Source organism: Equus asinus, chromosome 6 (assembly GCF_041296235.1).
Source record: "Equus asinus isolate D_3611 breed Donkey chromosome 6, EquAss-T2T_v2, whole genome shotgun sequence".
Classification (NCBI taxonomy): domain Eukaryota; kingdom Metazoa; phylum Chordata; class Mammalia; order Perissodactyla; family Equidae; genus Equus; species Equus asinus.
Genome location: NC_091795.1, coordinates 68,840,409 through 68,866,005, shown reverse-complemented (window position 1 = coordinate 68,866,005; position 25,597 = coordinate 68,840,409). Strand labels below are relative to the sequence as shown.

The 25,597-nt window shown below is 42.3% G+C and overlaps 1 protein-coding gene across 23 annotated transcripts in view; it reads right to left on the bottom strand.

Moving 5' to 3' along the window:
* Positions 1-25,597, bottom strand: part of SLC8A1 (solute carrier family 8 member A1) — a 399,887-nt gene that overhangs the window by 316,756 nt on the left and 57,534 nt on the right. For 11 of the 23 annotated variants that reach the window (XM_070512186.1, XM_070512188.1, XM_070512194.1 and 8 more), the window contains exon 1: positions 9,724-9,807. The exons of 3 other annotated variants lie outside the window; for them this stretch is intronic. In XM_070512186.1, the coding sequence (XP_070368287.1) occupies positions 9,724-9,792 (69 nt within the window). In that variant the 5' untranslated portion in view covers positions 9,793-9,807. Of the gene's footprint in view, positions 1-3,669; positions 3,840-9,723; positions 9,893-10,004; positions 10,024-10,121; positions 10,414-10,749; positions 11,145-25,597 lie in introns of those variants that run through there. 9 more of the 23 variants (XM_070512200.1, XM_070512198.1, XM_014832916.3 and 6 more) reach the window with 7 other exon arrangements.

Below are 25,597 nucleotides of genomic sequence, written 5' to 3'. Positions count from 1 at the left end.
GACACAGAGCCTTGGAGTATCGCCTCTGTGCTCTGAACCTTTCAGGGACCTCGTGATAGATGATAACAACTATTTCAGATAATAATTTGTTCACCATCCACCCTAAAGAGAAAGAGAACCCTTTCTTTGATGTTCAACCTTACACACACACAAAAATTAGGTCATATGCATGCTCTTATATCTGGGTCACCAAAAAAGATTTCCTACCTAGAAATATTTTCTACACTAGCCTGTTGACATTGTACCTTAAGAAATTTGTTCTGTTGAGTGAAGTATAGCTCTCTCTATATTTGTAGTTCTAGAGGGAGTGGACAATTTATTTATTCATCAAGTATTCAGTGAGTGGCCTCTACATACGAAGCACCAGACCAAACACTGGGGAGATTACAAACATGATTGACACACGGCCCCTGCTCTGGATGAATTTATAGTCTTCAATGGATAGTTACTCAAACAACCAGAAATGCTAGGAAGCATACGGAACATTCTAAAAGAAGAGGAGATTGGAAGGATGACAAAGCTGGAGACAGTGAGAGGACATTCCAGAAGGAAGAAATGATGGGAATAAAGGCATAAAGCAATGCTTCTTCAACTTCAGTTCACGTGGGAAATTCATTACAATGCAGATAACTGGGCCCCACCATTAAATATACAGTAGCTCTAAAGAGAAACTCCCAAATTTGAGTGGTAACAAGCACCCCAGGTGATTATGATGTAGGTGGTTTTGGCACCACCCCTTGAGAGGCACTGACATAAAGGGTTGACAGGTATGAGGTGCAGAACTGGGGAGAAGGGTAGAAGTAGCATAAAGGGCGTGGGGCATGTTTAGTAAACACAGACTGGAGAGCAGAGCACTTAAATAAGGTACTTGACAGAGGGTAGCGCCTAAAAATTAGACGATCATGTTTGTTGTAATATGAGGAAGACATTGACGTGAAGGAATACATCAGATGGGCTTGCTTTCTCACAGGCTAGGGCTATAATTTAAAGATAGGCTCTTTCTGGGGTATCACCTGCTCCCCCTGTTCATTTCAACTCAAGAGTAAATCTTTGCAGTCACTCCTTTTGCTTTTTTCTGCCTCTTGGGACTGAGGACGTTTAATACAGAATCCAATTTCAAGCTATGTGATAGGAACATCTAGAATGCCTTTTTTAAAAAAAATCTTTTTTAACAAGGAAAATGCTGGCTATGTGAGCAGAGGCTGGTGAATTTCATCAGCTTTTTCCCTGAGTCATTAAGCCTCATCTTCAAGCAGATTGCTTTTCAGGAGATGGAGCCCTAACAACTTGAAGTTTGTAAGTCTTTTAAATTTTCCTGCACAGTCTCAAATCACAGTCCTTGAAAGAATAAGATGCTCTTGAGAAGAGCAGAAGTAGAAAGTAAAAAGCAACATTAAAAAAAAAAATCTCAAGTTGATAGCTGCTCACTTAACGGGGACCCTTCACCAATCTTCTCTGCTTCAATTTTCTAAATCTCCTGAAAATATACTCAGTGACCTGGTTCCAAAACCAAGCGTACATTTACACAGAAGAAATAAATTTTAAAAATGGAAACAGCTTAGAAAGGAACTAGGCAAGTTTTATTATTTAGAGGAATAAATGGAGTGGCTTATGGGAAAACACGAAATTTTTACCCAAATCCCTGGGCACCATTTATGAAACATACAGTTTCTCTACTAAATAAGGCAGCTAGTGAATATGCCCTTTAAACCAACCCCATACACCTGTATTTGAAGAATTGTTTAAATATTGGCTTAAGCGTTACAGTTTTAATGTAACTATGCCAAGACTATTATGTTATTGTCTTTTTGTGATAGGATTGGAGAGGAGCCATTGAAAAAGGGAGAGAAAAAAGTCAGTGGAGAAAGAAATGCAAATCATTTAATCACTTAATTAGCAAGTGAAGATAGTAACTTCTGTCTATTAAGCCTTTGCTTAAGCAAGGACTTTTTTCATCAATAACTAATGAGAGAACACTACATACATTCATTCATTCATTCATTCATTCAACAAACACTGAATGTTTATTATGTGCCTGGCAATGTGCAAGGCACTGGGACTAGAACCATGAACTAAACAGTTCTCAATCTCTCTCCTCCTGAAATTTATTATCTAGCTGGAAGATAAGATGACAGACGTTAATTTAAATTGCTACAAAAAGAAACAGAATTATTAATTCTGATAAATCTATGAAGGAAAAACAGTCGTAGGAAAGTAAGTAATGGAGGACCTGACCTACTAGGGCATCAGGGGAAGGCTTTGCTGAAGAAACATAAGAGCTGAAATTGAAAAGACACTCAGCAGGAAGCCAGACCAAAGGTCTTTGGCACGTAAAGCCTTAGGCTGACATTTTTGCCATTACCCTTCTCTGTCATGGGATTACTCACAGACCTACCTTCTTAGATATGCTGGGGTATGAGACCATGTTGAGAAATATATTGAAAGCAGCTTCTGTAATTTAAATAAGACTCCTCCCCTCCTAGGTCAGAATCATGAAACTACAGTTAACTGCATTCTACCACACTGCTGGGGGCAATGTGGTGGAGAGAAGGGTCATTGGTCTGGGGGTCAAAAGAAGTGAGTACTGGTCTCGGCTCTCACTGACCAGTCATGTGACCTTGGACAAGTCATTTTCCCTTTCTCAGCCTGATCTGCCAAACCGGGGAATTTTTCTAACAATTTGAAACTGTGATATTCTAATCCCTCATGTTGGCATTCAGGGCCATCATCCATAATTCAGCACCTATCTACCTTCCCAGGTTTACAGTTCCTGTTAGTCAGCTGAGCTACTAAACGAAAATTACCCAAATATGCACTGTGTTTTCCTTTCTCATGCTTTTCTACCTGTCCTCCATAATCCATCAAATGTCCAATTTCCTTTCATAAAACTGCTTCTCTTGCTAGGAAGTCCCCTAAAAGTCATCTAACTTTGCCCCTTCTCCCTTTTCTGACATGAAAACTCAGCCATGATAACTTAAAAGACGTTTTTCCAAAACAAAGTCTCTGAGTTTCTAGGCCATCTCTCTTCACACGATACCAACCCCAATTGCTAGGGGTCAAATTATGCCTGCCACCTGTTGTAATAAGGCCATTAAATTAAAATTTTGTTTCACATCTTTAAATGATTGAAAAAATGAAAAACATTTCATGATGTAAAAATTATATGTTATTCAAATTTCAGTGTCAATAAATAATGTTTTGTGGAACACAGCATGCCCATTCATTTAAGTATTGGCTATGGCTGCTTTCATGCTACAACAACTGTGGTGAGTGATTGTGACAGACCCTGTGGTCCACAAGGCCAAAAATATTTACGATATGCCCCCTTTAAAAAACAGTTTTGTGACCTTTGGTGTACGTCCTTATGTGTCTTTATCTTCCTTCACCTCTCCGCGGCAACTTTCCACAATTAGCATGTTGGTGTAAAGGCACACACGCAGGTAATAAGAACCAGTCCTTATGGAGCACTCATGTGCCAGAAACCGTTCCAAACATTTTACAAGAATTAATGTATTATTCCATACAAAAACCCCATAAGGCTCTTTACTAGTATTATTCCCATTTAATAGATGAAGAAAATGAGGCACAGTTAAGCAACTTGCACAACATTACATATAACATTTGCTGAATTCAAACAAATGTTCTAACTCTCATGATATGTCCGCTGACCTGCTGACCTCAGAGAACTTTAGTCTTCATCCCCTAGGGTTCTTCAATATCAGTCAATATCCTCAATCTCGAAGCAAAGTCATAGTTCTCCTTCCACCTTGGGGAATCACCGCTAGACATCCAGGGGCTCCTGAGACCAGAAACCCCAGGCACACTTCTGGAAACCTCCACTACCAAAGAAAAAAAGAGATGTGACTTTGGTGAAATGACTTCAGGGTCATAGATCTGGATTCAATTATCCCCTATTTCACTCTTATAAAGTCATTTAATTTCACATGGCCTCCATTTGCTTATTTGCTTTAAAAAAACAACAACTAGATCATCTCTGATGCCTCTTCCAGAGCTGGCTATGGCTTGAAGCAGCAACAGCACTGATAAGGAGAAGCTCACGTGCAGGAGAAGAAAGACAATGAGCAGTCAGGGAAAAAAGAACTACCACCTTTGCCCAACACCAACTCACAAATTTCACCCCTAGGGGGCTCACATCCCCCCAACATGTAAAAGGTAGATTATTTTGGAAGAGTGACTTGGAACTTCTGAGAGACATTTGACATAGGACTGAGCACCTCTCCAAACTCTATCCTTTGGCCCCTGGTTAATGCCACTCCCTTTTGGGGCTCTAGCACAGTTGACGCAGGAAGTTTAGGTTTCTGTGTAGGGTAAGCAGTCTAATTCTCTAAACCTGCTGCTAGGGCTGGGCGTTCTCCATCGAGCAGAGCAAAGACAAAAGGAGCCCTGGGTCCTGAGCTTTCAGGGGCTGCAGAAGTGAGATGCTGGAGAAGCTCAAGAAGCTCAAGGGAGAAAGCACCAGAGTCATTCGGTGCTAAACAAAGACACAAACACCACCTGTAACAGCACGGAAAACACAATCCTCAAACTGGCAGGTCTGACCCTTGCCTGACCTCTCAGAATGTTCCAGCTTCTCGCCTTCAAAGTTGTGCTGGGAATTCATCAGAAACTTTGGTTTCACATGTGAAATACATTTGCGCAATGGCTTATGCTCTCATTTGATCCAGATCCACAGTTCCCAGGACATGGTCCTGACTGGGATATACAGCTGATGTGAACAGTCTGGAAATGGCCCCAGGGTTGTCACTGTCATAAATTAACTGGGGGTGGTTTACACATTGTAAAAATAGCTAGGCTTCATTTATTTTCGAAGTCTTTTTCATTCTTTGAGAACAAACTAAAATGCCTCCTCCTCCATGAAGCCTTTTCAGATGTTCTTTACTTCCTTTCAACTTGCTCATTAGACAGTTGCAGCGACCTGTCTCACTCGGCCCAGTATCTGGATGTTCTAGACCACGACATCCCCGAGAAGAGAGAACACAGTTCAAAGAGCATGGCTTTTGAACAGCCTCAAAAACAGGTACCGTCACCTATGAACCCTTGGACAAGTTATTTAACTGAGCCACACTCTTCGTCTTTAAATCGGGATGAGGATGCTTCCTTGTAAGGCACTTATCAGCATTAAATGAAAAAACATGTACGGAGTACTTAGACCGGTCCCTGGTACATAATGTGTGCTTAACAAATGTCAAATAACTCCTCTTCATCATCTGCATTCTCTGAAAAGCCCTGCGTACCGCCTTGCAAACAGTGAGTGCTTAATAAATGTCACGATTGGGCTGCAATAAACTGCTGAATCACCCTCTTGTCTGTTTGACTTCATCTCACATTAGATTCAACCAGGAAATTAACATGCAATGACACCTACCAAGTGATTACTGTTTCTGTCTTTTTCAAAAAAATTAAGATGGACTCTAATATTGACATTTATTTTTCTATGTTTACTACATATGCAAGAAACCATTTGTCTAAATTGGTATCACACTTGCTGGAAAACATTTTGCCCATTTCTCAGAAGACTTAAAAGACTAAATTTTCAAGAAAGGATCAAATTTTTGTTAGCTTTGCTGCCCCAGAAGTAAAATGTCAGTGTGGAAGCTTACCTTTGCCTCTTTCTCGCCACCTTCTACCCGGCCATCAGCAGCCCCTCTCTCTGGCACTCAGGTCTCTCCCCCTTCCCCACCAGCATGGCCCTCTAAGGGCACTAACTGGGCAGCAACCCAGTTTCAAACTTCTTTCACTTCCTCCGCATCCTCCTGTGTTCCAGGCCCTCAGGACTTTTCTATCTGCTAGCTGATCCGATACACCAATCCAAGATGCTAATGGTTTCTGAGAATTTATAGTAGCTCTTTCCTAGGTAATATCATTGCATTTTATGAGGGATCTACTAGACAGAATTACTTTATTCAGATAAATGTCTATAACAGTAAGAATTTCAGGTCCTATGTTGGCCAATGGACAAATGCTTTGAACTCAGGGAGGTTTTGCCCTCCTGAAATCACTTTATAGGCCGCTACCTATAATGTACTTGCCCTTAACCACAAACACATTCCCTTCACTTCAGACGCCAGTCAGGGCTTTTATCCTTCCACATCTTCTCCTCCTTCTCCTGCAATTGGCTAGAAAGTTTCAAGTCAAGAGAAAATGTGATTCTCTTGAACCTTTGTCGGTCTTATTACTTACTACACTCCCTTGGCCAGGCAGCTCAAAGGACAATCACAAATGTAGATATAAAACACCCAGGGTTCAGGACAGAGTTGTCAGCAAAGAGCCTACAAAAAACACGTGAGGCAGCAAGAGCTGAGAGCAACTGTCTTCCAAGTTGAGTCAACACAGTGGAAAAAGTTGCCTGATCTCCTCATTTGTGTTCTGAACTCCTCTTAAGGAAAACAGACCAGTAAGAGTAGTTTACCCCAGGAGTCTCCAGTTCAGAAAATGTGCTGTTCGATTTATAAACCCTACTGAGAACCCAATCATTGATTAGTTTAAGTCTTCAAAGTACGTGTTGTCTAAAATATATTTGGTGATGTGTATGTGTGTGCGTGGGAGGCTGAGGAAGGAGGGAGGCAGGAAGAGAGAGAGAGAGAGACAGAATGACACAGATACAGAGAAGAGAGAGGATCTTTTGGAAGAGAAAGAAAGCTGAAAATAATCCCACTGCACTTAATGAGGCCCCATCGGACTAGCCCTGAGTCCAAATCAAAATCTCAGAGGCAGACTCTGAAAAGCTCACATTCCCAGAATTCAGTCCATCCCAATGGGTCAGAAAACACCTGACATTTACTTCCACTAAATCTCAAGTATGTCTCCAGGGGATAGACATCCCTGTGTTCAGAGAGAAAATTGGAAACAGCTACTTCAGCAACCCACTGGCTTGGTTAGCCACAATTACTGCTGAGAATTAGAACTGAGTGATGGGCACCTTGGGGAGTTCTAAGCGATGTTAGATGCAATTCTGGAATCTAAGGAAAGCCAGGGAGAATATTTGCCACAAGAGGGAGCAGTAGAATTTGGTCAGATGGGAGATTATTTGGTAGAGCTTATGACGAGGGGTCTATCTATAAGGCATGGACGATATTGGAAGATATTTTGGCAAGAGACATTTATCGCTTAGAAGAAAAAAAAAGACAATGAAAAGATCAGGAAGAAGAGAGAGATGATGCCACCTAGATTCCTTAGTTCTTAGCAAATGTAGAACAACCATTTAATTTTTAGTTAAAAGCAACATATATAACACACTGCAAAAATATAAAACATGCAAGATATGTGCTCTGTCATCCTCTTTTAATTTTGTACTTCTTTTTCCAGATTTAATTTCTATTTCAGTTTGAATGCTGTTTATTTCCATGCTGACGGGGCAGACTGCTTGCTTTTACCTACATGCTCTTCTCCCTCTGCCTGAAGCATCACGGAGAAAGGGCTCCTCTCACTGACCTGCAACATGAAAATCAGATGGGAAAGTCCTAAAATGCACTTACTTTGGGACAGACACATCCACCAGCTAATGAATGCTTTAACTTGCTTTAAAGAGGGAATGCAACTTTCCTGGATCTGCAGAGCTTCTCTCATCATTTATTTTGTCAAAGAAACAGATTAAGCATTTAGAGGGAAGGAACAATGCGTTTACTTTGCAAGACAAACAAAAGTCTAATTTTGTCTGATAAAAAACATGTTAAATATAGCTTGCTAACAAAATGCTGAAGCTCTCTTGGAATTTCTTTTTTTCCCAAAACATAGAAAGCGTGAAAGACCAATTAATGTAATTCCTGCAAATAGTCCCGTAGGTGTTACTGACTATACTTCACCTTCCTTTTGCAATTTTATTTGGAGTTAAAGCACTGCTACTACTATGCACGTTTCTTCCCTTTCACGGTCAAAAAAAGGGTTATCTAGTTCTTAATCTTAATCCAAAATGGTACAGTAGAAACCATTAAACGGTAATGGTAAAGTAAATGGAAAGATAGAAGGATAGAGAGGTAGGTATACAGATAGGTAGCTATAAAGCACAGCCTTCGTATTCTTTTTAATTCATTACTCTCCTCTTCCAACCCTGTTAAGCTTTCACGACAGAGTAAATGAAGTCTGCTTGCCATGGACACTTACATCCTTTGCAACCCCTGCACAGCTCAACAGTGAACAACAGTTTACCTCTGTCCAGTTCTTTTCTTTTCCCCTAGGAATTAATCATTCCATATTTAATAAAAGACAACAGCCATTTTAGGAAAAAAAAATCAGGGCTCCTTTTATAGTAGGTGGGAGAAATCTTAGCTAAAGAGCCCTTGGCTCCAAATGCAATCCTCCAAGCAGGCAGAATTTGTAAGATGAAACCCATTTAAGAAAACACATCTTGCTTCTTGGTGAAATAAGTAGGTCTTCCCCCACCTTCTCACTCACAAGGCCCCAAAGATGGAGCTAGCTCTCTCTTCCTTCCTCCTCCTTTCACATCCGCCTAACCTTCCCAATTAAGCAAGTTTAGAAAACCAATAGAGCTAAATCCAAGTAACACAGGATTTGAAAGAGGAACTTGAAAGCAATCATCCCTATTCCAGCTTTGTTTTCTTATCTGAAATGAATGAAACATCTAGACACATCTTCCTCCCTCCTTTCCTGACTTGCAGCAGGAGTAGCTTTGAGAGAGAGAGAGAAAATGTGGGAGTGTATGTGTGCGTGTTGGGGGGCGTAGGTGGGAGGTATACCTTCAGAATCCCCTCCTGGTCGCTCCCCATTTCCCTTAGGACATCTTCACAAGGATGCTGGATTGTGAATCTTCTGTTGCTCATATTCGGAAATACTCAAGCTATGCCTTTAACCAGATCTGATCAGAATTCCCTCCTACTCTGCCAGCTCCTCCATGATCGGGACGCCTGTACTGTCTTTACCACATCTGTCATTTTTTAAAAAGCTTCTTCCACTACACCTCCTACTGATATCCTTTTTTCTCTTTTTAGTCTTTACACCTCCAGCAGGACAAAGTTTGTATTGTTATATTCACAACCACTAGTGGCTGACTAGCAGGAGAGAGATGGAGAGCACCAGCCGGGGAGCCAAGCTAAAGGGGGTTAAAGAGAAACCTAGTGGAAAGCAGGACTTTCTTTCCAATGACTGCGGACACCATGCACACTGCTCTCTTCGAAAAATGTTTTGTTAAATTGGTCACTCTGCTCTCAACCCAACCGCTGCCACTTTGTCTGGAGAGGGAAATACGAATTGTCAGCCCAAGCCATTCATCAGACAGTCGACAGAATCCACGGGGGAGGGGGGATTTTAAAAATCAAGGATGCACACACACGGTATTTTTAAAAGCATCGCCTGGGCAGGTTTGGTTTCTTTAGCCTACTGTCCACCCATAAGACCTCCCTCTTCTTTAAGGAGGAGCCAAGAAGGATATCCTCACATCTCAGAACACAGACCATTTTCCCAAGAGCCAGCAAAGCTCCAGAGGCAGATAATGCAGCTGCAAAGTTCCCTTCGAATCTCTTGGGGAAAGATGCCTGTGCGTGCAGAATCCCCAACGCACACCCCAGCATCGTGCCCAGAAACAGGGACCCTTCAGCCCACTCCCCCGCTGCGTTTCTCCCTTGCCGGTCCCCCCCTGCCCCGGCCACACCTCCCTCCTCTCCGCAGTCTTTGGTGAAGGAGCACCCAGCGCTCGCCAGAAAAGAGGGGACTCGCAAGTGTGGCGTTGGGGGAGACCCCAGGGATTACCAGGAGGAGGGATGACCGCGGAGCAGAGTCCAGTGGGTGGGGAGGCCTGGATCCCCAGCAGCGCTGCATTCCGGGTGGACTTAGCTCTTCGCGCCCCGAATCCTCAGAGCCCAGCGCGGTGCAGGGTGCAGCATCTCTCCTTAGCAGCCCTTTCTTCTACCGGCAGCCTGCACTGGCAGGCAGGCACGCTCACGCCCAGGCGCACCAGCCAGAGCAATTTCACTCCCCGAGAAGCGCGGACACCCCAAAAAACGTGTAGGGACACACACACAAACACATACCATTTAGGAACCGGTCCTTTGCCAAAGCGGGGTAAGAGTAGCCTTATGAACAATAAATGGAAAATAGTTGGCGGTGTCTGACCAAATCCCTTCTGCTTGCCCATCATAGGATCCTACCTGGTTTGGGGGAGTGTGGATGGATCCTTCCCCCGTTCCTCCACGCGAGGAGGAACTGCCGCGCGCTCCCTCCTTTTAAATAGCTCCAGATCAGGAAGAGGTCGCTCCCATCTTCGGGGGGGAAGCACAAAGCAGGCGGCGGCGGGCAGGCTCCCGTGCAGCGCCGGCGCGAGCAGGAGCGGCGGCGGCGGCGGGCAGCCGGTGCGCGCGGGCGGGAGGCAGGCGCGGAGGCCGGGAGGCTGGGAGGGCCGGGGCCCGGGCGGCGCGCGCGCTCCCCGCCCTCCCGCCCGCGCACACTCGCCCGCCCGCCGCTCACACGCGCGCTCGGCCCCGCGGCCGCCGCGACCGGCGCGTCCCGGCGCCCCGGGCCCCGGGCGGCCGCCTGGGATAGAGCGGGCGTGCCTCTGGAGCACCGAGCGGCTGGGGCGCTCTTGCAGCCTCCCAGCCTGTGCCGCTGAGCTTTTTCGGTTTGCCCCCGGCTCCCGGCCCTGCAGTGCGTGCTGGCCCCGCGCTAGCGCTCTTTCCAGCACCCAGCCCTTCGATGGCACGCGCAGACGGGCACTGCAACTTTTCTGGTCAGCCTTCCTCGCCTCACCCACAGACAGAACCTCAACCCCAATTCGCCTACCTGTTTCTCACCTCTGAAATTGTCAATCCAGATACATCTTTCTTCCTCCACTTTCTAGCCCCCTGCTAATGGAAGCTCTCTTTGAGCAAAGGGATCTGAGGATTTCTCAGTGATTTTCTCTGAAATCCTCACTCCGTGTTTTTCCTGCATGTCAGACATGCATAGCAATACGCTGGCTAGTAGCTGCTGATACAAGCAGATAAGGATATGGGGGTTGGGGGAGAGGTATTCCCCAGCCAAGAACTCAGAGAGATTCTCCGTGTTGGTATTTCCCTCAAAGATTGCAGCTCACCTGGGAATACAGACCATGAGGCTGTTTAACGTGAAAGCCGTGCAGCTTTTAAACTACAGAGAGGAGTAAAAGCTGAGCATTAAGGTTGAGTTGGGAAAGATCTAATGCAGCAATCGACGAACCATTCATTGCCCTTTCCAAGAGAAGCATTATCATTGCCAATACATCACTTCCCCATAATTAATAAAGGAGCATTGCATCAGGCCCTTGCTCTCTTGACAGCTCATTCATCTTTACAAATCCTTAATGACTTGGCAGGCTGAGAGGCTAGACCTACTGTGGAGTTCACAAACCTGGATGCACATCAGTCATACCTGGGAAGCTTGTTAAAAATGCAGATTTTAGCATCCAGTCTTGAGACTCTGATGTTGTTGCTTTCAAGTGGGACTCCCAAGTTTGTATTGTTAAAGCACCAGTTGATATTCACCACTGGTGTGGTTAGCCCAGGTGTGCAGGATCAGGAGTAGCCATGTGGGGAAGGTGGGAGAAGGAGGGAGCTGCGGAGCATTAGGCAGAAAGTTAATTCCTCAGTAGGATTCTTCCCCCGTACTTACAGTGCAGCTCTGGGGCCTCCAGGCCGTAGGAGAAGAGAGATTCTGCCTCCAGGAATCCCACTGTTTGACTATAAGGTGAAGAGGGGGAATGAAAGCTGCCTTCTGCTGCCTCTATGCCGGTGGCTCTCGACCTTGAAGGCACCTCAGAATCTCCTTGGGAGCTTTTAAAAACCCCAGCGCTTAGGTCACACTCCAGACCGATTAACTTGGAATCTCTGGGGGTGGGACCCAGGCATCAGTAATTTTTTTCATGTTCCCTGGTTGGTTCCTATGCATAACCAAGGTTGAGAACCACTGTTCCAGGTCAATACTCCTCAAACACGAATGTGCCTATGGATCACGTGCACATTGTGGGTTCTTATGCAGTCGGGCTGGAACAGGCCTGGGATCTGCATTTCTAGCAAACTTACAAGTGATGTCGATGGGGCCTGCATGAGGACCACACTTTAATGAGCGAGGGTCTGTTGCGTCCATCTGGTGGTTGTGGACACTCAGCTTGCTGGAGGAAACTCCAAGCTGCTTCTTGTCTTGTATATTCCCAGGAATCATTCCTCTCTAAGAACATTTTCCTTTCCTCACTGTGAGTTAAATTTTCTTGGAAGACACTCTCCACACAAACTTTTTGTTAGACTGCACTGACTAGTGGGTGTAAACAGAATGACATGTGGGGAGACACAGAAGGTCACCATCTCTCTGTTAGAGTGCGTCCTCAGCCAAGAATTACTTAGGGTCCTGACTTCAACGGAGTGCAAGAGGCAGACATTTGGCTCACATTCAACGGAAGGGGCTTGGACAGAAGCGTCAGCTTTCTAAATGACACTGAGAAAAGCATATAACTACATACTCCACCCATAGGAAATAGGACAAAGCTAAGTGAAGGAGCTGAGTGAAAGAGCTAAATGAAAATGTGAGTGGACTACATCTCATTGGGATAGATTTTGTGGAAAAGGTGTGGCCCGTTATTGCTATTATGGACCACTTAGGAAAACTCAGGTTTTCTTGAGAGCGTAAGCACGCTTGTGACCTGAGGTGACAAGAGTCCTGTTCTTTTTTATTTATTTGTTCATTTTTTCGATGAAGATTAGCCCTGAGCTAACATCTGCCTATCCTCCTCTTTTTTCTGAGGAAGACTGGCCCTGAGCTAACATCCGTGCCCATCTTCCTCTACTTTATATGTGGGACGCCTGTCATAGCATGGCTTGCCAAGTGGTGGCATGTCTGCACCTGGGATCTGAACCACCAGACCCCAGGATGCCAAAGCAGAACGTGCGAACTTAACCACTGTGCCACCAGGTTCGGCCCCTAGAGCCCTATTCTTAAATGTCTGTATTCCAGTGGTGCCAAAAGTCCATCTTCTGAGCAGCTGAGAAGGCATTAAGGCTACCTCTTGGTCCTCTTTATTCCTCATCCTTTCAATCTAGACTGATATTTAGGTTAATTTAAATTCTTGGGGGGAAAATCTACATTAGATGGTCCTCCCTTTACCTAGAACCATTAAAAGGCAGCCTCGTGCCTATTAATTTGGCACCCTTCTTGTTTTGGCTCAATTTCTGAACCCCTAACTTTTTTTTTTTTTTCCTTTCATTTCTCATTAAAGGCATCTTTAAGAGGGTTGCAGGGCCCCAAGGCAAATCAAACCTTTTGCTCCCTCCTAAATGTCATACATGGCTGGATTTTTATTGCAAGAATTGTCAAAGGCTACATCGCTGGCACAAGGCTCTAGGTAAGGAAATGGTGAGGCTGCTGCAGGCTATGCTTTGGAAAGAAGAAATATTATATGTAGGAAGGTGGTGATTTACATTCCAATGGCAACAGTACTTCTTAATTGTATTCTTGAATACTGATTGCCATTCTTTCCTTGGACTTGAGACTCAGAGCTATGGGTCTCCACTGATATCTATCCAAAGCAGTATGCCTTGGCCACTCTGGGAACTCCATGGGGATATCACTAAGATTTGACACACGTGTTCTAAAGACTGTTCAGATTCTAATGAACTGTTTCCCTGAAGACCTTCAGGGGTCTCTTAGTAAACTCATTTTTAGCTCAAGTGACGATGTTGTGAATTAGGCTCTAGTTTTTTTATCTAGTCTACAGAAAAATCAGACATGTGATCAAGGGTACCCTCAATTTTTAAAAGTATTTTACTAAAACACCCAGTAATTTTCATCATAGGGAAAACAAGTATTTTATTGTAATTCCTTACATTTTCACTTTAAATTGCTTAGGTCAGAGGTACCGCTACTGTCTTTTTCAGTGGTGGGGCTTCTTAAGTGTGTTAATGTAGAATTATTCATTCTCCACCTCATTTCCTATTCTGCCAGTCTTCACCACTCAGCAATCTGCTCATTCTTGGGCTCAGTCTGATACTAATTTTTACATAAGAAAAAGTAGTATAGCGCCCAGCCCAGCCAGCAAGAGGAGTTTAGCATTAGCTATTTTCCCACACCTAGAACCTCAGGTGGACTGGTGGGCCAGGTTTTCTTTGCATTGATTGGATCCAGGGATTTTTGCTTCAGGGGTGACTATGGGGATTTTTTGTTGACTTCTAAGTGCCAAGGTTCCTCCTTCCTGGGTTCTTGTTCCTGCAAGTAAGATTTACTTCTCTGTTTTGTTTTGATGGTTGAGCACCACCCTTAAACCCCATCTCCTAAGTGGGCCCAGCTGCTGGGTGGGAGCAGTTTCCTGGTAGACTCACAGTTATAACCCATCCTCCCCTGGGCTCCATCGCTGTGGGGTCACCCACTTCCTCTGAATTTGTCACAGTCTTTGGACACCAGGGGCCTGCACTTCTGCATTTGAGCAACTTATAGTCGACGGTTGGACTTGTACAAAATCCTGACACTTTCATTTTTCATTTCTGCTCCTTATTACGTGAAGGACATAATCTAGTCTGTATCCCACAACCTTACCAATGGTGAGGTTACCAATGAGTAATTCAGTGGCAGAATCATTGTTTAGAGCAACCAGTAGGTCAGAAAAGAACAGAAACTGGTTAGAGTTAAGGCTTTGGAGTCAGAATATCTGGGTTTGAATCTCACCTCTGGCTGTGTGAACTTGGGGAAGTTCCTTAAACTCTCTGAGTTACAACATCCTTGTCTGGAAAACCAGATCATAGAATCTCCTTCAAGGAGTTATAGGAAGAATAAAATGTATGTAACATGCTTGACATAGTTCCTAATCACATCAATAAATGATGTTGTTATTACTATGATTGGTAAAGTTCCACAAAAATGATATCCATAAAGAAAACAAAGTTTCTATATCATTAGGTTCTACATAATCAGGCCCTTTCATTATCGATAATGATTATGCTATTATTTTTGTTATGCAGAATTCTATCCAGTGAATAATCCAGGACAATGGATGCCTCTAGAGTACGAGAGTACTTTCTCTGTAATGAAAGAAGCTGCTTGTGATTTTGTAAGTACAGAGTGTGGTTACATGATTGATTATGGGGAACACCATATTCTTGCTAGATCACAATATTTCTTTTCCTTTATATCTGAATATCAGCTTGATTCCATCTCTATTATAATCTGAGAGTTTAATTTCCAATAGAGGCCTTTTAAAGAAATTTCACTGCAACAAAGATTTTGCTTGTCACATTAATTTTATTAAGAGAAGATCTTAACTGTAGGGCATAAACTTCTTTGCTAAGTCTGCACAAACTTTCCTCAACACTGATTCAAGGATTCTCCATCAATGGGGACTCAACAGGAAGGCCCTGGGGTGCTCTGTACCAGGCAGTTGTTCCTTGCAATCCTGTTCTGAAACAATGTCCCTGAGAGATTGCACTTCAGCTTTTTCAATAAATCTCTTGTCTAAGGCATTGTCTATGATGTATAGCTCCCTCACTGCTCCTTCAATTGCTGGCCACTGATTAGAATCTTCTGAGAACGGCCAGTGTTTTAGTGGTTACTGCAGTGCCCAGACAGTAGCCCTTGAAAATGTTCATAACAAGATACTTAAGGGGAAAATAGACTGAATTTATGGATGTCTTGATCCCTGGTTTTAATGATGCTGATTCTGCTACAACTGGAAATGTCTGGAAATAATGAAACTATATACTTTCACCTCTTTAAAAACTCAGAATCTTACGTAGTGTGACCTAACGAGTCCTTAGCAATCATGGGCAAGAAAAGTTCGGAAACTACATTCTTTTTTCCCTTTCTCTTAAAATATTACCCTGTCACACAAAAAAAGCTTAGCCATCTTTGGATATGTTTCAGAATATTTGAGAGTGTAGGCCAAAATAAACAAGTTATTTGTGTAGATATTAAAATTATTTGGCATTTACAACCTAATTTTTATATGAGAAATCCTTATGAACTAGTTAGATGAGCTGTAATTACAGACTGAGAAAGAAAGTACAAGATTTGCCCAACCCTGGCTACCCAGGAGTATCAGTTGCATTGTTTTAAAATAATATCGCAGCCCAGGCCCACTCTTGGAGATTGTTTTCCTATTGGTCTGAAGTGGAGCATGGGCACAGGGATTTTTTTTAAGCTCCCTGGGTAGTTCTAAGGTTCAGTCAGAACTGAGAACCACTGGCCTACCATCAAATAGCTAATTCGTGGTAAAGACAAGGGAAAAAATCTCCTTACATCCGACGCAATGCTGTTGCTATTACGCTGCTCCATTGAACATTGCTATTTAATAGAATATAAAAATAGAGATTTTTCTGAGAAATTTAAGAGAACTTACAAATGTTTGAGGGCCCTTTTGAGTCTCCAAGAGGCGCAGGTGGCTATTGTAATTGACCTAACAAAGACGTATTAGCGGATTGGAAGATATGATCAAGAAAGTCAAGTCCACAGCTGCAGGGCCTCTGTCTGCCTTTTTGAACACTTCATCCCCAGCATCTAGAGCAGTTTCTGGTGTATGGTAGACGAATTAATAAAACACATATTGTCCCCTGTAGGGGGACTGGCCTATGTGGACAGAAGATGGATTTTGGTTATCGGGTAAACTCTGGCTCCTGTCCAGCGCAAATTGCAACTTAATACCAATCATCTCCTTGTAGCTACAATGCAGGCCCTGGTTAGCAACTGACATCGTCACCATATCCACACACACGGTCCTGCCTGGCCACCTGTTCTGTGATGACAGACAGATTGTCTGTGACTTTGCAGGAGGCCAGACCACACAGAGATGGCAATCTGACCCAGCCTCAGGCTTGTGCCTGTAAACTGACCCATTGCCTGTTATCTCAGGAATTACTTATAAGCTCTTGTTTGATCAAAGTTGTAAGCATGTCAGAGACTCTCTGATTTCCTGTGAAGAGGGGCTCTTTTGGCATATATTTTATGGGTATTATATTTGTATTTTCATTTATTATTTTTCAAAAATCAAGGAAACTGCGAACTTCCTGATATGTTCAAAGTCAGCCATCAAGCAACTCTTATTAAAGGCAAAAAACTGAGCAGAGCAGAGATAAATAAAACGCAGTTGAGAATAGTCATATTAATTCACTTGGTCATTCATTTCTTCATGTATTCATTCAGCAAAGATTTATGAGGATCTACTCTGGGCCAGGCGCTGTCCCAGACCCGGGAGATACAACAGCAAAAACACCAGGCAAAGTTCCCACCCTCCCGGGACTTACATTCTGTTCAAAAACAACAGGCAATAAGCAAAACAAACAAATTAGCACATGAAAGGATCTCAAATGGAGATACTGCTATGAAAGAAATGAAGCTAAGAAAATAATATAGAATCTTCTGCCACCAAGTCCTGGTTTAGGTGGTCAGCTTTGCAGAGACCTGAACGGAGTTAGGATGTCTCATTGACAGTGTCGCCCCTTCTTTGAGACTCCCAAACCGATGAAATGATACAGCGCAGTGTTTTGTTTGTTTCACCCTTTGTTTCTGCCCCGAGTCGAGGTTCCTTTAGGAGTTCCCGCCTCAAAGCCACCGGCCTTCATGAGGGCTAGCTGCAGAGGCGTGGGCACACTGCCTGCATCTCTGCATTCAGGAGCACATTCGTACAATATAAACCCAAGAGTTGTTCCAAAAAGACAGCTCCCAGAGGTTGCACATAAAATGCTTGTGTTCCTTCTAAGGCAGAGTTGAAGCAAGAATTCTGACCCCCCTTCTGGTTTTATTTAAAGAACAGCATCTTATTAATGCAACTGGATTGCAAACTTTAAACAATTGAGTTCTTATGGGTGAATCTCTTGCCACAAAGTCAACAGCGTTGGTGAGGAGGGAGGGGGCTCACACAGGTGTAACGTAGCGATGGTTCCAGTGCTTCCCTCCATGACTTTGTCACCCCTCCTTTTGCCTTCTTCCTACATTCTTGTCTGAGATTACCCAACACATGTAGCACACACACACACATACCCCTCGCACACCCACTCTCACACAAACTCACACACTCACTCGCATTCATGATTCTTGGCTGTGACCAAATATCTAATTATTGGAAAATCCCATTTGCAAATTTGCAAATAACTCATGGAAATAACAGCTGACCTCTTATTTTTCTAATGTCATTTAACATTCATGGTCTTTTATTTGCCGGGTCTTATATACTTGCTTTCAAGTCTACTTAGAGGCTCATAGGCTGAAGCAGACTGTGACCCATGCGCTACTCTCTTTTGAAATGAACAACGATAGATTTGAAGCCTAAAAAAGATACTTAAATTATGTATCTTATGAATCTTAAGAGAGGCGGGTTTTTTGTCTTCCTGTTTCTTTTGTCAAAAAACCCCTCTGAATGTAGAAATTGCTCAAGAAACAGTAGATTTTGGATGGAAACTTATTCAACACAGCAAAGTGCCTACCTAAGTTACAATAGATCATCAATAAATAAGCAAAATATTTAAAATATTTGAGTAAATACTTTAAATTTTGAATAATTATACAAATGAATGGAACATGCCTCATTTTGGGGCAATCATTTAAAGGAAATTTTGCAGCACATTTACTGGCTAACTTTTTAAATATTCAGGCAGCAAAATAGAGAGTAACTACACGCTTCAGAACCATGAGCTAAGTCCTGTGGTGATTAAAATAGGAATTAGACACTGGCCATGACCTCTAGGAGTATAGCCTCATAGCTAGAATTAATCTCTGAAGATTTTCAAACTGGTGAGTGCTGGAGCCAGACATGTGCTTTTTGAAGATGCATCTTTAGGAGTGTATGAGATGTGCTAAAGTGGGCACAGTGTGGGATAAAGAGACCAGTCAGGAGATGATTATAATCATCTCACAGAAAGCCCAAGGGGGGGACTCTAAACAATGACTGGAGAAGAAAGGGAAGAATATAGTTTTTCTCTTTTTGGCTCGATTCTTGGCCAGGTCCCATTACCTTCCTCACCCCCACCTCAGCCCAGTAGTTTTTTTTTTTTTTTTTTTTTTGAGGAAGATTAGCCCTGAGCTAACTACTGCCAATCCTCCTCTTTTTCCTGAGGAAGACTGACCCTGAGCTAACATCCATACCCATCTTCCTCTCCTTTATACGTGGGATGCCTACCACAGCATGGCTTTTGCCAAGCAGTGCCATGTCCGCACCGGGGATCCGGGCCGGCGACCCCGGCCTGGCAAGAAGCGGAACGTGTGCACTAACCGCTGCGCCACCAGGCCAGCCCCACAGCCCAGTATTTTAAAAAAATACTGAGTGTTTATTTTCAGGGGAATCATTCTGGATGGTTTCAGTTGGAACACGTATGATTTCTATAAGGCTGTTAGTATTTTAGGAAAAAAGTCTCCTTTAAGAGGAGCGAACTAAAGTGTGTATGTGGTGGGTAGTTCGCTCCAGCAGGCAGGGAGAGAATTTCATCACATAGATGACGCATCGTGATAATAAAGAGATGACCCTGAGTTGGTTTTATTATTGTGCTTAAAGTCTCTACAGACAACGCACCCCCTTATTCTTTGCACCTTAAGTTTACTGCTCCCACTGCCTGCCCCCTGGCTGGGTGGCTGCCTTCTAAATGGGTTATAGGAAGCTGAGAATATCTGGTCTTCTTTCCACAACATAGACGGAAATTGCAACTAGGGAGCAGGTGAAAAGATTCTCTCCCCCTACACCCACCCCACCCACCACTCCACTAGTAAATCTCCAGACATTTACGTCGACTGTGTGGGGAAGCCTAGAGGAGCCAAGTTTGAAGTATAGACTTTATAAAGAGCCTTTTGCTTCCCCCAACTACAGCTGCTTTTAATAGTATTTTAGAAATGTACAGAATCAGTGAAGGAAACCTGAACATAAGCATAAGATTTAATCAAATCTTTTTGTCTTTTGATCATGTATATATACATATATAGATATGTATGTGTATATATATATATATTCAGAAGAACATTGTTTTGCTAAAAGCAGTCTTACTTGTTGGATAACAGATCCAAAGATAAAATTAATTGGTTTGGTTTTTCATGTATATTTCTGACATCTCTTGTGATAGACCCTTAATCTGACATAAACTAAAACCTGTACATTCATCGTTATAAGAAATCTAGTGTTAATTTAACACCAGCACTACTTGACATTATAAAATATATTTTTAAAATGGAGAGCATATGTTAGATTTTTAGATGTTTAACCTCGTTTTAAGGTAAAATGTTACTTATTTTACTTAACTAAATGCAATGTATTTAATGATTAATTAAAATTAAATGTTTAAATAAATTTATTTAAATAAATAAAATACAATTTGATTTACATATAAATACTAATATTAGAAACATGCCTAATGAATTTCCTGACAAGTCTGCAACCTTCTCTCCTTTTTCTGCTAGAGGCAGTGTCTCATGATCAGAGCAGATATGAGCTTGAATTTTGCTGAAATGGACTTGAATTTTGGTAGTTACCTGCTAGCTATATAATCATAGATAACAATCATTCATTCAGTCACTCCTTTACTGAGTATTTTTGAGTGACTATTAAGCAAGACGCTGAATTATACATAAGGGAATAATCAGTGAACACATGAATAAATGGAGCTTTCATTTTGGGGAAGAAAAGAGATAGTAACCAAATTACATAATTTTTTTAACTGAAAGAGCTGACCTTTTTTAGGAGAGTCTATAAAGCTCTAAAAGAGTACTGGGAACTGGCTAGGAGAAGAGGAGTATGACCTCACTTTACTTCTAGACAGAAGAAGCTTCAGGTGCAAAGGCCCTGGGGTGACAAGGAGCACTCAAGGAACTAGAAGGAGGTCAGAGGGTGTAAAGCACAGAAAGTGAGGGAGAGAAGGTGTTAGCAGGAGCTAAAGGGTAAGGCAGGCCCGCCTGTGCAGAACTGTAGGGCTTGGTCTTTTGATCTTTTTCTTAAGATCAAGATCGCTTCCAGACATGCTCTTCTAAATGACTCACTCGTACTTGTGGGTAAGAAGAAATACTGATAACCAAAGTGAGCAAAAAGCACTGACTCAGTTCTGGAATGGAAGCAATGCATTTTGTAACTTTAAGATTCCTACCTGTTTATTTGAAGTAAAACTTTCTGCGTTGTGGTATATAAACAAATCAGCGACCACACCCATCACACTACCCACTCTGTTAGGAGTTATGGGAGGAGAGTACCCAGCTAGTTCCTCGTCTTTGAAGTAAAGAGAGGAGGCTCCCAAAAGAATTGCTTTGAAGATTGCAAGAAGAGACTGGCATTTGATTTCCTTCTACATCGTGTACTCCTGGAGTATGGGAAAGACCACTGGGGAGAAATGGGGTTGGGTCTCAGCAGTGGGGCTATAGTGGGGAGAGGAGACTGGGGCTGCCAAGGACTCCACTGCAGGACATGAGATGGATTTTGTGTGAGGCCACCCATTGAGGGTGAACCTAAAATAGTAGTCAAACCACACAGAAGATCCTCAAAGCTTGGAGGAGATGCTGAGTAAGAGGTCCCTCTTCACTGGGGACAGTTGAGGACTTTACACTACCACACTGAACATATAACCAATAAGATGGGTCAACAGCAAGGACTCACAAGAAGGACCTGCAACCTTGCGATAAGAGGCATTCCTCCCCTCCCTCCCCGGCTGAACACAATAGGAGTGAAGAAGAAGGAGGGTGGGGAGAAGGTAGACCATACCCGCTTCCTCTCCAAGTCTCTAGAGCAGTGGTTCTTAACTGGGGCGGTACCACTCCTTCCGGGCAATTTGGAAATTCACGGAGGATGTTTCATTGTTGTCACAAGAACATGGAAATTGCTATGGACATTTATTGGGCCACGGCCAGGGATGAGCACATCTTGCAATATGTGATACAGTCACATACAATGAATAACTGTTCCTTCATTCCCTATAACTGCCAGATCTTCTACAGGGCACTCATGTAGGTGAAAAACGTGTTATCTGAGCCTAGAACCTCACTCCGTTTTTTCTATAAGAACTAAGTATCTTATGCACATTTTAACTCACACTGATTTTTTCCAGGAATGTAACTACTGTGTATATTGAGGAAAGATTTTACTTTGTCTTATTTGGAATTTAAGAAGAGCTGTTCACCATCTTGGAAAATCATTTCGCTGATGTCAGCATTGCTTGTTAACCAGCATTTGTAGCTGTTGCCCTCTAGGTGGTTCTATATAATGGGACGAGCATCTGACTGCTCCACCGTATCTTCCAGAATGGTCATACCTGAGTTTCATAAATTGAATAATTTATTAGTGTATTATAAAATATTGGCATTTATTCCCCTTTTATATTACAGTTAGACTATTATACAGAATTTGAAAAAATTGTTCATAGAATAGGTTATGTTATCAATTAATTTTATTTCAGAATAATGATTTTGCTATAGCATATTCATTATAAAAGGAGGAAATTGGATCCGAAGGAATTGATAATCTCTCCAGGTTTGTAACTCTCTAAGCTTTACAAATATAGTTTGTTGTGGCAAAGGCAGGAGTTGGAGAAGAAATTTGAATTGATTATGAGATTGAAATTTAACAATGAGTAGGAACGAGTCAATTGCAATGATGAGGCCTTTTGATAAGTAAAAATGACTGAAAATTTTCTGAGCTGATTTCCCCTTCAGGGAGCCTTGGCAGGAAAGGAGCCCATCCCTGGAAAATCACTCCAGGGTCCTCCTTGCAGCTTTTATGTCCAGTTGGATGGTTAGCGACCTGCTGCCTCCCTGAAGAGTGGAAAGAATGTGTAGTTCCAGTTCTGCTACTAACTAGTTGCTGGTAAACTCACAATTGCTCTGAGCCTTGCTTCCCTTGCAAACTGAAGATACTAATAACTTTTCTACTTCTTTTGACACTATTGTGAGAATCATTTGGTATGATAAGTATAAAGTGTTCGTAATGAAACGAGTTATGATTCTGTACCTTCTTGCATTCCACAATCCTCAGGTCCCTGCTGTGCATTTAAGAATACTTGATAGTTCTTGTTAGTTGGTTGAATGTTCCCTCCTTCCCACCCCATCCCCAACCCAAGGAGGACAGATGCTGGAAATTTTGACTTGGTCTCTATATTTCCAATGGATGATGCTTAACTTCTTCATTCACTTGTATAATGTACCTGAAAAAACTATTTATGATTACTTGACCTCATTTACTCATTTATAAATGGCCCAAGAAAACATTAGCTATAATAGTTTCTAGATATTGAGATTAGTTAATGATATGTTTTATAGGAACTGGTGATCTAAAAACAAAATATGGAGAGAAAGAAAGAAGCTGGATAAGTGTTTCAAAAGGTGGATTAATGCAAGAGTGAGATCCCACCTGGCGCACACCAGGGGAGCAGTTATTAAATCCTCTGAAAGGAGAGGCGTGAAGTTCCCAAGGCTGGCTGGAGGCTAAATGATTAGAACCCAGTGTTTATCACGCCCTGTATAGTATGTAGCTGACCCCTAGGAGGGTTGTTCAGCTTTAATTTTCACCTGTCCAAAGACTCTGCTATTAACCCCGAACTGCCCATCCTGAAAATGTCTCCTGCTCAGAGCTGAGAATGTGGTAGGGGATGGATGCAAACCCAATCTCATTACTAAAGGACTGATTCAAACTTAAAGGATGTGCCCTCTAGAGCATCATCTATAACTCACACAGTAGCACCGCCTTCCTAAACAAAGGTCTGCATTGTCATGATTAGAGTTGCTTCTGACAAGCGGGTAATGGTGATATTAAGTGCTACAAAGTATGGAGGGAAGGAAGGTAGAAGGCTAAACTGTTTCATTCACTACTCTAAATTTTCTTTCTCCCCTCAATTAAACACAGTGGTAGCTGCTGCCTTTGTCTCCTTTTGTCTCTTCTATAGACTAATGATTTGCTACCTTCTGCTCCTTTTAGAGACTATTTCTTCCTTAATTAAAGGTCATATAATATCTCTTTGCATTTGACATTCACATAAATAACTTTTGTCCTTGTTATTCCCTTCAGAATGCTGTCCACTTTAATTAACTCCTGATTGCTTTCGGTTTTTTCCCAAAGAAAACAATGGTGGCTTTCTTGACACTTTCGCATTCACTGGCAGGTACACCATCTTGATCTATTACATTCATGATATTAAATTTTTATGCTATCACCTTTGTAACCTGCACAAAATAAATTTTTGATAACAAAACTGGAATAAAGACTTTTTCATATAGGACAATATGACAGTGCAAAAATAAATTTAAGTACTATTAACTATGGGTTATAACTTCAAGCAAATTGCTCCAGGTTCCTGGATCTCAGGTTGATTACCTGTAGAATGGGAGTGTGGAATTGATTTCTGTTTCTTTCCCCATTCAAACATTGAGATTTTGCGATACTAAGTCTCAGTGCTTACTCTTGGTTTCAAGGCTCACTTTCCATCATTTGGACCACATTGTACCTTATAGGAGAGGTGATAGGGAATTATCAGCATCCTACTCCACGACTGGGAATTTTCTTTATCTCGTTCAAAATATAGTCATTCATGTTCTCTGGAGAGATTAACTTTGAGATAACACTAACTAGTGGCATTTACTTATTTAAAAATAAGTGGTGTTTATGTATTTTTTTTTACTATTAAGAGAAAATATTACCAATTTAAAATCTCTAATGAAATAAACAATCTAGGCAATAATCATCTATTATAAAGTTCCCCAACTAGTGTTTTTAGCAACCATTGATGATTATTGCCTAGATTGTTTATTTCATTAGAGATTTTAAATTGGTAATATTTTATCTGTCATTACTTCATAATTTACTAATTGGAATTCTTAAGAGAAAAACTTTCTCTTGAATGGGAGGAGAATTTGCCACCCCAAAATATGCCTCTTCGGCATGAGAGTTATTTTAGGCTGATTATTTTTAAGAAACAGCAGACACAGGGAGAAGCTCTGGAAACCCAGTAGAAGTTACCCTTTTGTTAAGAGATATTTACAATTATAAGAGAAACTTCTATTTTGTACGGGTGTCTCCCTCTCTGTGGCAGCTGCATGTTGCTGTGATGCTGAAAGCTTTGCCGTTTGAAAGCTATTTCAAATACCAGCAAGTTCACCCATGGTGGACAGGTTTCAATGGAGCTTCCAGAATAACACAGACTAGGAAAAAGGACTCGGCCACCCACTTCCATAAAAACGGGCCATAGAAGCCCTATGAATAGCAGCAGAGCATTGTCTGATATAGAGCTGAAAGGTGAGAGGATGGCGCAAGAAGATTGGGCAGTGTTCCGCTCTGCTGTACACAGGGTTGCTAAGAGTCAGAATTGACTTGATGGCACTAACAACAGCTCCCTCTCTGTACCGGGGAGAGAAGGATGACTAAATCTCTGGACACTCTTATCAATGGAGAAGGCAATGACTTAAATCTGCATAACAACCTTACCTTTGTTGACTGCTCTTTTCCTGGTAACTTCCCATAACCAGACTCCCCTCTCCACCAACATCTTTCTTTTGCCTTTAGCTGGAGATGATATTTAAGGTGATGGCTTGGGCCATTTCAGGGAACTACTTGGTTTTCCTGGGTAGCTGCCCTGTATACATGAGGTATTCATGTTATTAAACTGCTGCTTGTTTTTCTCCTGTTAATCTGTCTTTTATTACAGGAGGGTCTCAGGCAGGAACCAAGAAGGATAGAGGGAAAATTCTT